The sequence below is a fragment of the Solenopsis invicta genome, chromosome 11 (assembly GCF_016802725.1).
Source record: "Solenopsis invicta isolate M01_SB chromosome 11, UNIL_Sinv_3.0, whole genome shotgun sequence".
In the NCBI taxonomy this organism is placed as follows: Eukaryota; Metazoa; Arthropoda; class Insecta; order Hymenoptera; family Formicidae; genus Solenopsis; species Solenopsis invicta.
In genome coordinates this window covers 8649184-8662546 of record NC_052674.1, presented here as the reverse complement: position 1 = coordinate 8662546, position 13363 = coordinate 8649184, and the positions used below count along the sequence as shown (strand labels likewise).

General features: G+C 39.1%; 1 protein-coding gene across 2 annotated transcripts in view; it reads left to right on the top strand.

Moving 5' to 3' along the window:
• Positions 1 to 13193, top strand: part of LOC105208061 (E3 ubiquitin-protein ligase MYCBP2) — a 183796-nt gene extending 170603 nt beyond the window's left edge. The window contains exons 17-41 of one of the 2 annotated variants that reach the window (XM_026136871.2): positions 1442 to 1664; positions 1745 to 2107; positions 2260 to 2466; positions 2690 to 2895; positions 2959 to 3109; positions 3193 to 3547; positions 3616 to 3802; positions 4111 to 4301; positions 4464 to 4490; positions 4682 to 4747; positions 5094 to 5183; positions 5548 to 5777; positions 5932 to 7479; positions 7550 to 7721; positions 7809 to 8194; positions 8276 to 8405; positions 8469 to 8875; positions 8951 to 9065; positions 9228 to 9418; positions 9485 to 9910; positions 9990 to 10358; positions 10425 to 10649; positions 10714 to 11486; positions 11568 to 11935; positions 12013 to 13193. In XM_026136871.2, the coding sequence (XP_025992656.2) occupies positions 1442 to 1664; positions 1745 to 2107; positions 2260 to 2466; positions 2690 to 2895; positions 2959 to 3109; positions 3193 to 3547; positions 3616 to 3802; positions 4111 to 4301; positions 4464 to 4490; positions 4682 to 4747; positions 5094 to 5183; positions 5548 to 5777; positions 5932 to 7479; positions 7550 to 7721; positions 7809 to 8194; positions 8276 to 8405; positions 8469 to 8875; positions 8951 to 9065; positions 9228 to 9418; positions 9485 to 9910; positions 9990 to 10358; positions 10425 to 10649; positions 10714 to 11486; positions 11568 to 11935; positions 12013 to 12128 (7522 nt within the window). In that variant the 3' untranslated portion in view covers positions 12129 to 13193. The remainder of the gene's footprint in view (positions 1 to 1441; positions 1665 to 1744; positions 2108 to 2259; positions 2467 to 2689; positions 2896 to 2958; positions 3110 to 3192; positions 3548 to 3615; positions 3803 to 4110; positions 4302 to 4463; positions 4491 to 4681; positions 4748 to 5093; positions 5184 to 5547; positions 5778 to 5931; positions 7480 to 7549; positions 7722 to 7808; positions 8195 to 8275; positions 8406 to 8468; positions 8876 to 8950; positions 9066 to 9227; positions 9419 to 9484; positions 9911 to 9989; positions 10359 to 10424; positions 10650 to 10713; positions 11487 to 11567; positions 11936 to 12012) is intronic. The other variant, XM_039454917.1, reaches the window with a different exon arrangement.
• Positions 13194 to 13363: the final 170 nt, after the last annotated feature.

Below are 13363 nucleotides of genomic sequence, written 5' to 3'. Positions count from 1 at the left end.
GTTCATCTTTTTCGTCGTGACTATGATCGATGGCGAGAGCGCCCTGCTTCCGCGGCGTTTATATCTGACTGAGCGAAAATTACATTCGTTACATGGTTTGATACCGCAAACCACCAAGGTATCTCGTCGTCGTGACTCGAGGTATTACCAGAGTTTAACACCTTCTGACCTGAGGTGAGATCTGTTGGAACGGTCTTAAAATTGATTATACAAATCAGTTTAAATGAAATAAAGTGATTCCGAACGTAGTTCAAGAAGGGCAACATAAACATGACTCTCACTCTTCTCTATTATTTTATTTACTTCAACGATAACTTGAATTTTAAAAATCTCAAAGTTCTTTAAAAAAAAATGGCGGACCCACTTACAATCGTATAGCAATAACTCGTCGAGCATTAAAACTTTTTTTACAAGAAAGATCTAAAAGGAGTTACAAGTGCTTGTCAAACTATTTAAAATTAAATATTTGTTTATTGCGTTTGACGCATCGTAAATTTATTGGTGGCGACGAAAGAGTAGTCGCTAGAAAATGTTGAGGTTGCATACCATCGCCATTAATTTTAATTAGACCCTTGTTTTTCACGCGGAGATACCGTAATGACCGAACTCTCGCGCGCGTGATTTTCCCAGAATACCGGTTCTCACGACGGTAAAAACGCGGAGTCTGCTGTGCTGCGATATATAGGTAGCGAAGCGCGAATCACGTTGACGGGATCCACCGTGAAGAGGAGAACCGCGGTGTATGATTGCGCCTTATTAGGGATGAGCTCGACGAGTCCGAACGATGGGGAAGCGACGATTGTGTGACTGGCGGAGGAGCATCGTCCTCTATTTCGCGATCCATCAGGACGGGATTCGCGATACGAGGCACCAACCAATTAGGGGCATTGCGATTCTCAAACTCGTTTCAACGAACCGTATTCGCTCTCGTTCCCTGCACTCGTGACGGACTCAGGCCGAGATTTCGTAATAAAGACGAGCCAAGTCTTTCGTGACGTTTATAGTCTGATGTCAATACGATGATCTTGTATTTTCGACGTTCGCGATTTATTTTCCCTCTCTCTAATGCGGCTAACGAAGTATCAGCAGAAGAGTTTTAGCAGAAATTCTACACACACTATTCTTGTACATGTAATTTGTTATCACAATCAAACCAGAATGTACGATTACGTTGCAGGCAATTTTTACACTGTGTATATTTACAGAAAGACTTTTCATGTTTTTCTAAAATTTTTATTGAGCTTTCGTGGAGCGACCGAAGCTCGTAAATCTCTTCTCTTATGTACGTGATACATTTCGAACTACAACAAATAGAACAGAATACATCAGAGTTTAAATGCAAATAGATCTAATGATTCAAAAAATAGCATTTTAATACAAAGGACGTCGAGATCATTTCAATCTTTCTTAAATTCTGTATTCGTGTTATTTTCATGTTCAGTTGTCACTCGAACGAACGTCTATTTCTGCGCGATTTCGTCTCCTGCTCGGCCGGCACCAGCGGCGGTAGACTCGCGCGATGGCTGCAACCGGACAGCTTCGTCGATCCCTCTCAATGCGAGGCGTTATATTCACGAGAAGAAATGAGATGCGGTTGGCCGGCTATCGTCACCGTGCTCACGAGAGATCAATACGGCGAAGTGGTGCACGTGCCCGGATTAAAGGTATTTCTTCCTCTCGCTACGCAAAGCACAACGTCGGCGAGTTATGAGATATATGTCGAGACGCAAATCATATTTCACAGATCGAAGTCAAAGCGGTGCCGATCGATAAAACGGACATCACGGATTCCGATCAGAGCAGAAAGATACGTCGCGTATCTCAACCGGACCCCATGACATTTGGTGGTCACCCACAACCATCCTTGGACGTCCCGTACGAGGTGACCATCAACAATAAGATGTGCTTCTACGCTATCACTATCATGAAGGCCTATCAGAATTACTCGTTCGAGGAACTGAGGTTCATGTCACCCGCCGTGAAGAGATCGAGCGAGAGTATGCTAGTCAGGCCTAACGGCGATGGAAGTTACAGCGCTACATGGACACCGTCCTCCGTAGGCTGGTACTCGCTGATGATTACAGTGGACGGTTACAACATGGAGGATGTGCGTAGACGATTCTTCTCTTAAAGATGCGATCTCTTAAAGACTTGCGATATTCAGGGCTCAGCTGAATTCAATTCTAATTTCTGCTTTTGTAGTCGAAAATAAACTTCAAATAGGCTTTAAGTAGACTAATTCAATTCCGCTTTATTTAGAATTATAAAGTCGAGGTGAAGGAACCTCCGCAAGGCATGCAACCACCCACTCAGAACATTGTTAAAAAGCCTCAGCTTCAGCCGAGCAGACTCAGAAAATTCGTGGCGAAGAATAGCGCGGGATTGAGAATACGAGCCCATCCGTCGCTCCAAAGCGAACAGATTGGATTCGTCTCGGTTAACGGCACTGTAGCTTTTGTGGATGAGGTAATATCATTAATAAGTTTTAATTATTGACGCTTTATTTTAAAGTTTACTGCTTCGAAGAACGAACGAATGAAATTAATACAATTTTTTATCGAATTTGAAAATATTGGAAAAGCAAAATCAAGAAAAATATTTTTAGCACTCTTATTTTGTATAATTTTTAATTATTTTCGTATTTTTAAGACAAATAAGTGATAATAAAAACTCTCTGCTTCCCAATCAGATTCATAACGACGATGGCGTTTGGATACGATTAAATGCAGAGACAATCAAGGAATACTGCAATAGTAGTCATCTTGAGGCATGGTGCTTGCAATACAATCAACATTTAGGAAAAACTCTGCTTCTCCCTGTGGAGGAACCGAAATCCATTTTGGATCAAGTTATTAAGGAAACTATTCTACGGAAACGTCCTGACACTAGCGACGAGTACGTAAAGAAATATTTTGTGTGTCATTCATTTTCGACCATTTTCTAATTTAATATTTGCAGAAAGAGAAAGACTGTAACTTTCGACGCCGGAAGGAGCATGATAGTCGTGAAATGCGGAGCTTCTGGACATAATATTAGAAGCAAGCCGAGCTTAAAAGGCGCACCGATCGGAATGTTGGCGCTTGGAAATACAGTGACCGTTCAAGAATATGTAAGTTGATTTATTACTATTAAATACCCGCATGTCTCCTTTCACATGTGACATTATAATCATGTATGATTCATCTCTTACAGTGCGTAAATCACGAAGGCACTTGGGTACGCATCGATGATGATTCGGTGGCGAAATATTGCTTCGATAAGGGTCGAGGCGTAGAGGCATGGTCGCTCGCGATTAACAAGCAAACCAGCGTGATTTACATGAAGCTCGAGCAGGACTTGGAGAACGACCCAATCGAGAAAAAACCGATGATACCAGATTCAGCTGTTTCACCAAGCAATAAAGGTTTCGATTTTTCCGTGCCTTCCGTTAGTCACGAAGGTTTCAATTTTACCACGCAAAATTACACACCGGATACGGCTGAATCCATTGACAGTTGCAACACAAATCCATTTGTTTTTGGCTCGTATAATCAACATGACTCGCCAGGTATGTAATCGTAAAAATAAATTCAGATAATTACATCCAAATATTTGCTAAGTACGTATGTCTTTTAGGGAGCGAACGCTTTACACTAGAAAAAGCTGATGGTACTCCGAAATTTTCGAAATCTCATTGCAAGGAAAGAGTAGCCAAAGAAAGAGAACGGGAAAGGGAAAGTGGCGGAGGAAAACTTAGCGTTCTTCAAAAATGGTTGAGAGGAGATGATAAATGTCATGGAGAAAAAAGAAGTTCTCCGGGCAGGTATTTAACCACACTTTATCTTTCGATGTATATATCAACTAAATGCAATTTTAGTTTCTGCTATTAAAATATTTTAATAAAGTACAACTGTGTTTTAATTTAAAATATTTATATATATAGTTTTTTAAATTTCTTTTGGGTTTCAAACTTCAAAATTATCAATTTTTTTGAGAGCATAAAGTCGCCTCAATATGTACGACTTCTTTTTGATATAAATTGCAAATCCTTGCACTTTTTAAATATAAAATTAAACATTTCCCGTTAATATACAAGTATCCATTGCAGCATGTATTATTAATGATTTCCAGAGATTTCTCGGAATTCGTGGGCGTATCTGTGAAGGAGTTGGTAAAAGCGATGGGGGAGAGTCGCGCAAATGGCAACGGGGCGACACCGCCGGAAACCCCGCGGCGAATGTCAAGAAGCTCCTCGCCGAAGAATCCCCAAGGTGGGTCACCAAGATTTCACAGCCCCTCTTCCAGTCCAGTCCCAATACCCGGTACGTAATATGTTATTTGTATCTGTTGAATATGTGCAATCATTTTTTTTTTAACAAACTGATTTATCTCATAACTCATTTCTAACATTATATATTTGTGTGTGTGTATTTTTTTTTATAATTTGGCATTACACAGTCGCTTTGAAAATGAAATTATTTCAGAAGCTGTGAAAACGGATGCTGATACTTGTAAGGCAATACTTTATGTATTTGTGTTTTTTTTTCTCTATTGTGTATTAGAAGAAAGAAGTGATATTTGATATAGTAATATTATAATGAAATATATATGATAGACGATAGAAAAATTTTAGACTATTATATTAACTATCTAATATACTCTTTGTGGATTAGTTATAACAAATTAGTCATATTGATCTTAGCTGGGTCCAGTCGACAGCCAGCCATTTCTGGCAATTGCCTCTTTCCTCCTGCTACTAACGCACCAGGTACTCTCTATTCTATTGAATTAGTAGATTTAGATATCAAATAGTGCACAAATTCTGTATCTTTGAAGATCTATTTAATTACATCATCATTTACCATATAAAATTGATGGCACGATAGAATCTACTGTCTACTGATCAGTGATCACATCATTTTACGCATGCGTGATAATGTAGTTGCAATCGGAATGGCATGCAACATTATTTTGTTTTTGATAAATATATACACATGATTGATTATATCATATGCACAAAGCAATTCTTTATTACGCAATCCGAAAATGTAATAGAACTTCGCAACAAAGACATACTCGACACAATATATGTTACAATTAATCAAAATTATTAGGTGGGAGAAGCGCGATAGGAGGGGGAGAGAGTATGAGTGGCAGCCCTGTACTCTGCGGCTCCCCCCGAAGTGTCGGCCTCTCCCCGTTAGGTAAGATCACTAATACACACTAATTCATCTTAGTTTACATTTCATCAAAATTACCAGTAATATCGGTTCTAAGATTTCATATTGCTATTATTTTTACACCTTAATACATATCAAAATACATACTACATCCTTTGAATTTTTTGTATAAAAAACTTTCAATTTATACACGGTCGCACGAAGTAATCTGCATGATTTAAATTCTCTGAATGAATTGTACAAGCGAATGTCTCTAAATCTATTACCCATCCGTTTACGTGTAAGGTGAGAAAATGATATCCTTGCCATCTCAATTGAATATCCGAATATATCTTCTGAAGATTATGCAACTTGATCGTTAATATTTTATTACTCTTTTTTTTTGAAGTGTCAGGAGGGATGGTTGACAGCATAACATCGCAACGTCGCGGCTCAACGCAGAGTGACACAAGTGCCTTGGTTAGCAGCTTGACGAGAGATCCATCACAGTCACCGAGCGGTATTAGCACTACTGCCAATACGCGTGATCTATCACCGAGTCCAAGTTGCAGTTCTTTACATATGAGATCTGAGGACAGTATAGCTAGTCCGCCCGACACTCCCAAGAAGGAATGTGCTGTAAGTAATGGAGCGTAAAAGCTTTTTTTCCGTTTAAACATTATTTTCTTCGATGATAAGCATATATGTAAGAAGACTTTCATGTGTAATAAGACTTTCATATATAATGAGAGAATTATATACAAAGAACCGAGAAATATATTGTTTCTTAAAGGATTCGCAAGAAAGTCCACGCAAAGTATCTCAAGCGCAAACGCAGACAAGTCCTGAGAGCGCTACCACGGCTATGAAAGGTCATTTCAACATTGGTTCATCTGGAGTAAAGGACGAACGACACTCACCGAAAATGAATAGGAGAGATCACATGAAAGCCGTAAAAACAAGAGCGAAGCGTGCTATGTCACCTGCCAACACACAACAGAGTCCTAGTCCTAATCGTGCTTTAAATTTATGTAAAGACAAGGTGAAAGAAGCGGTCAGTCCTTCTGTAGCGGAATGTCTGAGAGCTGTTTTTGCCGCGTTCTTATGGCACGAGGGAATTGTACACGACGCTATGGCTTGCGCGAGTTTTCTTAAGTTTCACCCAAGTTTACCGAAACAAGGTGCGCTGGTCGTAACTAGACAAACCGTAGTGCAATCCAGCGACAAGCAACAACAGGAGCAAAAGGCCCGTCAAAGACACTCCGTCGAGGTGACGAACGCTGGTAATTATTTGCACATACAGCCCAGCACATTGGAAACTCTCACGCGTTCAGCTGCAAACGCCAATGCTAATAGGAGCAGGAAAAAACAGGAGAACACGATTAAAGAAGAAATTCAAGCGAGTGCAGGCAAGCTTAGTTCCTTGCCTGAATTTCATACGGTTGCGGTACTTCCGCCGGCGTTGAAGAACTTAGTTTTTCTATGGGAAGAACTCAGCACAAATTGCCTGCAAGCTATCGAACAACAATCAATTCTACCCAGTCCAATATCGCAGATACAAACAATGAAGCTGGCAAAACGACCAATACCGGAGAAACGTCCTAGAGAGGATAAAGAGAGGAAAGAACGCGAGAAGAAAGGTAGCCGAAAGAAAAAGGAATGGAAGCCCATTGGCAGAGCGAACACGTCTGAAGTTTTAGCGGGAATTGAACGCGAGACTATCTGCGAGCTTTGTGGCTCGATGTTCCCACATCCAGTCACTTATCATATGAAAATGATGCATCCAGGCTGTGGCTGGCACGCGGGCGGAAAAGGATACAACAGTGGCGGAAACTATTGTGTGGGCTGGGCAGGCAACTGCGGCGATGGCGGCGTCGGTGGTAGCTCGTGGTACTTAATCTGTGATACATGTAGAGATAAATATCTGAAGGCCAGAAAGAGTAAGTTTGCGAAAAAATTCGTAAGCGGGATTTCCAAAAGAAAGAACGGCACGAGTAAAATCCTGTCTCCAATGAACAGTCCCGGCGGAAACGAGACTCATATCATTATGAAAAACAACGCGATGTTTCTGCTGGATTTGGCTAGCGCTTCTGGCTTTAATATTCCTAAACAACAAAGACGACCGTCACAGACTTTATCGTCTGTGGCTGAGAATTATAGTCCTCCCGAAGCTACTGGACCGTTTCCGCCAACTGGACCATTCCAATGTTTGCAAGCCTTAGGTATTCATCACTCACAAAGTCATGATGAAAGATACTACGAAGAAACTCTGAGACGTGAAAATGGACAACAAAATAATTATGAAAGTAACAGCGGCACGTTTAACAACACGAATGGCAGGGTAAAGAAATGCTCTTTTTCTTTTTTAATTTTATAGATCGATATCGCTTTAATCATCGTCTTACTTGCAGCCATTGTCAGAATATCCAACGAGTGATAGTGATAATGAAAGCGGCAAAAATCGTAGTACATTTCATAGATCGGTGTCTATGTCTACCGGTGCACCTTGGGCCAGAAATAGTAATGACGGCAGAGTCGTTATGATGAGAAAACGAAATAATAGCAGTAGCGAAATGAATAACGGTTCGTTCTTATTTTAAACAAGTTACAAATACATTAGATTTAAAGGTAAATATTTTTTTTCATAAATATCTTTTGTTGTTTTTTTAGAAGCGGGTTCTTCGCTTCTATGTTACCCATCTGCTGCACTGCAGAAACTAGTGCCATCAATGGATCAATCAGCCATAGTATCTACTAGTCAAACCGAAGTAGCAAGTAATGATCGAATAGAGATTCTTATGAGGCCTGTGATGTTATTCGTTCTTCAACAGCACAACTTACAACATCTACAACTTGCGATGAAGCAAGCGTTGCGCCGTGCCGCTTGTCGAGTTTACGCGATGCAGGCATTAAATTGGCTTTTAAGAAGCGTGACGCAACCAATTTGTTTACACGATTTACTTTGGTGGTTCGTCTCGTCTCTTACACCGGTTGTTCCTTCTGATAGTGCGGATGCAAACGATGATGATAACAGAACGGAAAAGAAGGAAGATCACGTAAGTGATACATATTTTTAATAAGAATTTATTTGTTAATGTAGACAAATATTTATTATTATGATATATTTAAATTTATAGGATATAATTGGTGTGAGCGAGCATCCTCTAAGTGATTTAGTAATAGCAGGAGAATCCGTCAATCCATTACCTACTGTGTTTCATACTTTATTACAAACAATTGCAGATTTAATGCTACTACCACCACTTGGTAAGTTCTCAGCAAATTAAAAGAGATATTTAATGAATACACTGTAATAATATTAACTTACAGGATCTCCGTTACAACAAGCTGCGATTCGATGCTGGGGTATTCGATTTACACCAGCAGACCATATGTTCCTACATAGAAGTCATGTATTTAGTAACATCAGTAAGATTCTTTCGCGATCCGAAGAAGAAGAAGATGTAACGATGAGCATGCATGAGAGCCATCAGTCGACAGTTTCACAACAGACAAACAGTTGGGTGGAAGCTTTAAAGGATTTAACATCCAGTATTGAGATCAAAGCCTCTAGTAGACAAGCCATGATTGGTAGCCTTACGGACAATTCGACAGAAACATTTTGGGAATCTGGAGACGAAGATCGTAATAAAACTAAAGTGATTACAATTCTCTGTGGCGCCCATTCCTTACCTAGAATGTTATACGTGCACATTGATAATTGCCGCGATTTAACAGTAAGTTTTTTTTTCACAAAAAACTGGATTGTTTTTATAAAATAATATTTGTCTAATTTAAAATTTATTCACAAGCACAAAGTATCAAGCGTGACTTTTCTATCTGGTGTCAACGCCGACGAGATGATAAAACTAAGATCTGTAGAGATCGAAAGTAGATCAGCTGGATGGATCAATTGCCCAATCACTGGTAACATAAACAATTATAAGTACATTAGAACGTAATTATTACATTAGAATGGATATTTTAAAAGCGTTCTGAGAAAATGTATTTTTTAAAAGTACTGGCTTCTTCTGTCTAATGATATAATTTGTTCAGGATTGTAATGTATTTTTTTTTTTTTTTTTATAGATCAACGTCATATAGTTGTGGGTATGGAACTAAAGGGGCCAGATAATTCTTTAAGAGTTCGTCAAATTAGAATGCTTGGTGAAATCGAAGGAGGATCCCTGAAAGTAGGGAAACAGCTAAGCGCACAAACTATTCAGCAAAGAAATTGCGAGGCAGAAACTTTAAAGGTGTTTCGACTAATCACATCTCAGGTATGAATGATTTCTCCTAACCTATTTTTTATTGTAGCGTTTTCTATTATGTGTTGTGCATTATAGGTATTTGGAAAACTTATACAAGGAGAAAAACAACAACAGATGGAACCGACAGAGGTTGTTAATGAAGATTTAGAGGACAGTAATGACCTTCGAGAGCATATGGTTGGAATATTATTCAGCAGAAGCAATTTAACGCACTTACAGAAACAAGTGTGCGCTCATATTGTGCAAGCGATTAGAAAAGAGACTATACGTTTGAGAGAAGAATGGGAAACACTTTTATGTTCACCGATACCTGCTAATAGCGTATTGAGCGACAACAGTGATCTTCCAAAAGCGGCTGATACTTATTGCTTCGAAATGCTTTCTATGGTTCTTGCTCTAAGCGGTAGTTCTGTGGGACAATATTACTTATCGCATCAGACTGGATTATTAAAAGATCTATTGAGTTTATTGCATACTGGATCAGCAAGAGTGCAACGTCAAGTATGTTGTATTAACGTTACATAATTAAATGTAAAGTTTGAAACAATATTTTCAATAATATTGTGTTTTACATTTTTAGGTAACATCTCTCTTACGGCGAATATTACCCGAAATTAAACCTGAAACATTAGCGAATGTTATAAATGTTGATCGACTGCCGCCTACTGATTTCAGTATCGTATCTGCGGCGAATAGTGGCTTTACTCACGCTTCAGATTTTGACGAACATTCCGCCGGAATTCTCGATGTATTTTTAAGTTGTATCGCGAAAGCATTGACTGTGCAAGTTAAAGTGAAAGGAAAAGAAAACGGCAAGGCGCTTCAAACCGTTTCGTTAGCTACTAGCATCCATCCGAAAAGTTATGTCGGAACGAGATGGTGGTTAAGAGGTTGCATGACGCGTAAACTGGCAGAAGTAATAATTCAACTTTTAAAGGATATGGCATCGGTGAGTTTCACAATTGATACATTTTCTAATACTTAAACTAACGTCTGTTTGTGTTTCTTATATTAGGGTAAATTATCAGAAGAATGGGCATCTGTAACGAAAGCGGCTATAGCGGAAAATATTCTAAATTTGACTAGACTGGACGAGAAGAGTCGCGATCCTACAGAATGTCTTCACTCTCCAACGCTATGGTTAGCACTCGCTTCTCTGTGCGTTTTAAATTCGGAACATGTAGAAAGATTATCGTCTGGTCAATGGAGCGGTTCCGAAGGACAGCCATTGCCACCCAGGGTAAGATTATCATTACATTTTCAAATTACAATGTATGAATAACTAACTTTGTTTTTTTTTACAGCCAACGTGTAGTAACCACGATGATGACGAAACCACGGCCATTATTCAGTGTAACGTTTGTGGTAATTTATGCGCGGAATGCGATAGAATTTTACACCTTCATAGAAGAACGAGAACGCATCTCAGACAAGTTTGTAAAGAGGAAGAAGAAGCGATACGTGTAGATCTTCACGAAGGTTGTGGTAGAACAAAGCTCTTCTGGATTTTGGCATTGGCGGATAGCAGGACGCTGAAAGCACTGGTAGAATTTCGCGACGGTGCGCCGAGAAAACCGGTTGGCGCTACTACTGGTATTTGTCGATTTTGCGGTACCACGGGAAATACGGGTTTGCTAGCAATAGGCAATATTTGCGCCGATCATGATTGTCAGGAACATGCGAAAAACGCGTGTAACATGGTCCACTCTTGTGGTCACATTTGCGGGGGTGTTAGAAACGAGAGAACTTGCCTACCTTGCCTCCATCGTTGCTTACCAGGGTCCGATTTGAAACAGGACGCCGATGACATGTGCATGATTTGCTTCACTGAGGCCTTGTCTTGCGCGCCAGCAATTCAGTTGCAGTGCGGTCATGTGTTCCATCTACATTGTTGCCGACATGTCTTAATGAAGCGTTGGGTGGGACCACGAATTACGTTTGGTTTCTCTTTGTGCCCGATCTGTAAAATACCAATGGATCATCCGACATTATCTGAGCAATTGGCAAGTGTGAAAGAGCTTTACGAGGACGTACGAAGAAAAGCGTTAATGCGCTTGGAATACGAAGGCTTACACAAGTAATATCTTCTTGAAAATATTCGACGACATAAAATCAACGTGATATATAAGTATACTGAAATTATTTTGTTTTTTCGCAGAGCCGAAGGAAATTTCGCATCCGGTGGTCGTTATCAGGATCCTGCTTCTTACGCCATGGAACGATACGCGTATTATGTGTGTTACAAATGCCAGAAGGCTTATTATGGTGGTGAAGCGCGTTGCGACGCACAGTTGGGTGGGGAATCGTTCGATCCTGCTGAATTGGTATGCGGCGGTTGTAGCGACGTAGCGAGGGCACAGATGTGCCCGAAGCACGGGGCAGATTTCCTCGAGTATAAATGCCGATACTGCTGTTCGGTGGCAGTATTTTTCTGCTTTGGAACTACGCACTTTTGCAAGCCTTGCCATGATGACTTTCAGCGTGTTACTACTATCCCGAAGAATGATCTACCCATGTGTCCTGCTGGTACATAAAATACGCTTTCTTATAACAATAACTAATCTTTAAAGGATAACGCATAACACATGATCTTTTCTTTTCAGGTCCCAAGGCTAAGCAATTGGAAGGAGATGAATGTCCGCTGCACGTGAAACATCCACCGACAGGAGAAGAGTTCGCTCTAGGCTGCGGTATTTGTCGCAACGCGCACACGTTCTAAGCTTCCAATGCTGTTTTGTGATTTTCATGAAATTTGGAATTGACGCAAATTATAATAGAATATAACAATGAAACGCATCACTTTAATTTGCGGTGATAAGTTTGCGAGAGGGTATACCTGTTAAGTAATAGATAAGTCGTTTCTATCGGTAAATTTAGGAATTAGCTAGTGACGTAGATAGAAGATCGCGTAAGCTTGTGTATCAAACTTTCTCATGTAAATCAAGAAATGAATTTGGGTTGTACGTTATGCACGATATAATAGATATTCATATACAATTATATGTCTTATAAGTATTTTAATTCGTAAAATAATATAATTCTCTACATTATTTATAAGAAATGACCGAATATTTAGTACTGATAAATAATACTCAAACGCGAGGATTATAGTACGTAAAGAAAATGTATATTTAAGAACTACTCTAAATATCATCTAAATAATAGAAATGGGCGACAAAGATAGACAAAAGTCAGAGGTTGTACGTAATACAATTATAATATTATATATATTATAATTACATAATATATATATTATTATATTCAATATTAAACTCTCTTTATGTCTGGATATGTCTCTGTGAAGTTGACGAGTCACTTTGAAAGTTGCATTTCGCGTTATAGATTTTTCATTTGTTTTTATACTTTTTCATCAGTCGCGTGTGTGTATGTATGTGTGTGTATATATATATATATACATACACATACATACACTTAATATTATTCCTATTACTCGCCCGATGCTCATAATGTCTCCTATTAGATATATTATTTCCGCAAATGACGTGTTTCATAGTTATGTACATGAATGTTGCGTGCGCGCGCAGTTTGTTACTATTTACATACTAAGCCTGTAAGAGTTAAGCGACAATTGCGAATGTCATTTTGCCGATACGTTCCGAGATTTATGCTTTTTATTTATTATCGCAGAACCTGGAAACCTCGCTGTTTTACATTTTACTGACGATCCCTTTTAAACAAAACAACGTGATACACATTACGCGCATCAGTTGTTATTATTTATGTTCTAAATGTATAAGAAAATATTAAATGGCGAAGAATCAAACGGTTCGTTTTATTTTAGATTGCCAGACTTCCATTTATCGATAATTAAAATTAGAATGAGCGTTAGTTGAGACTATTGTATACTTACAATGTAGAGATGAGAAAAAATTGAAAATGTGTGAAACATTCTAGAGTTTTTAGTTTCGCAAAATTAATCGTACAGTTATTGCA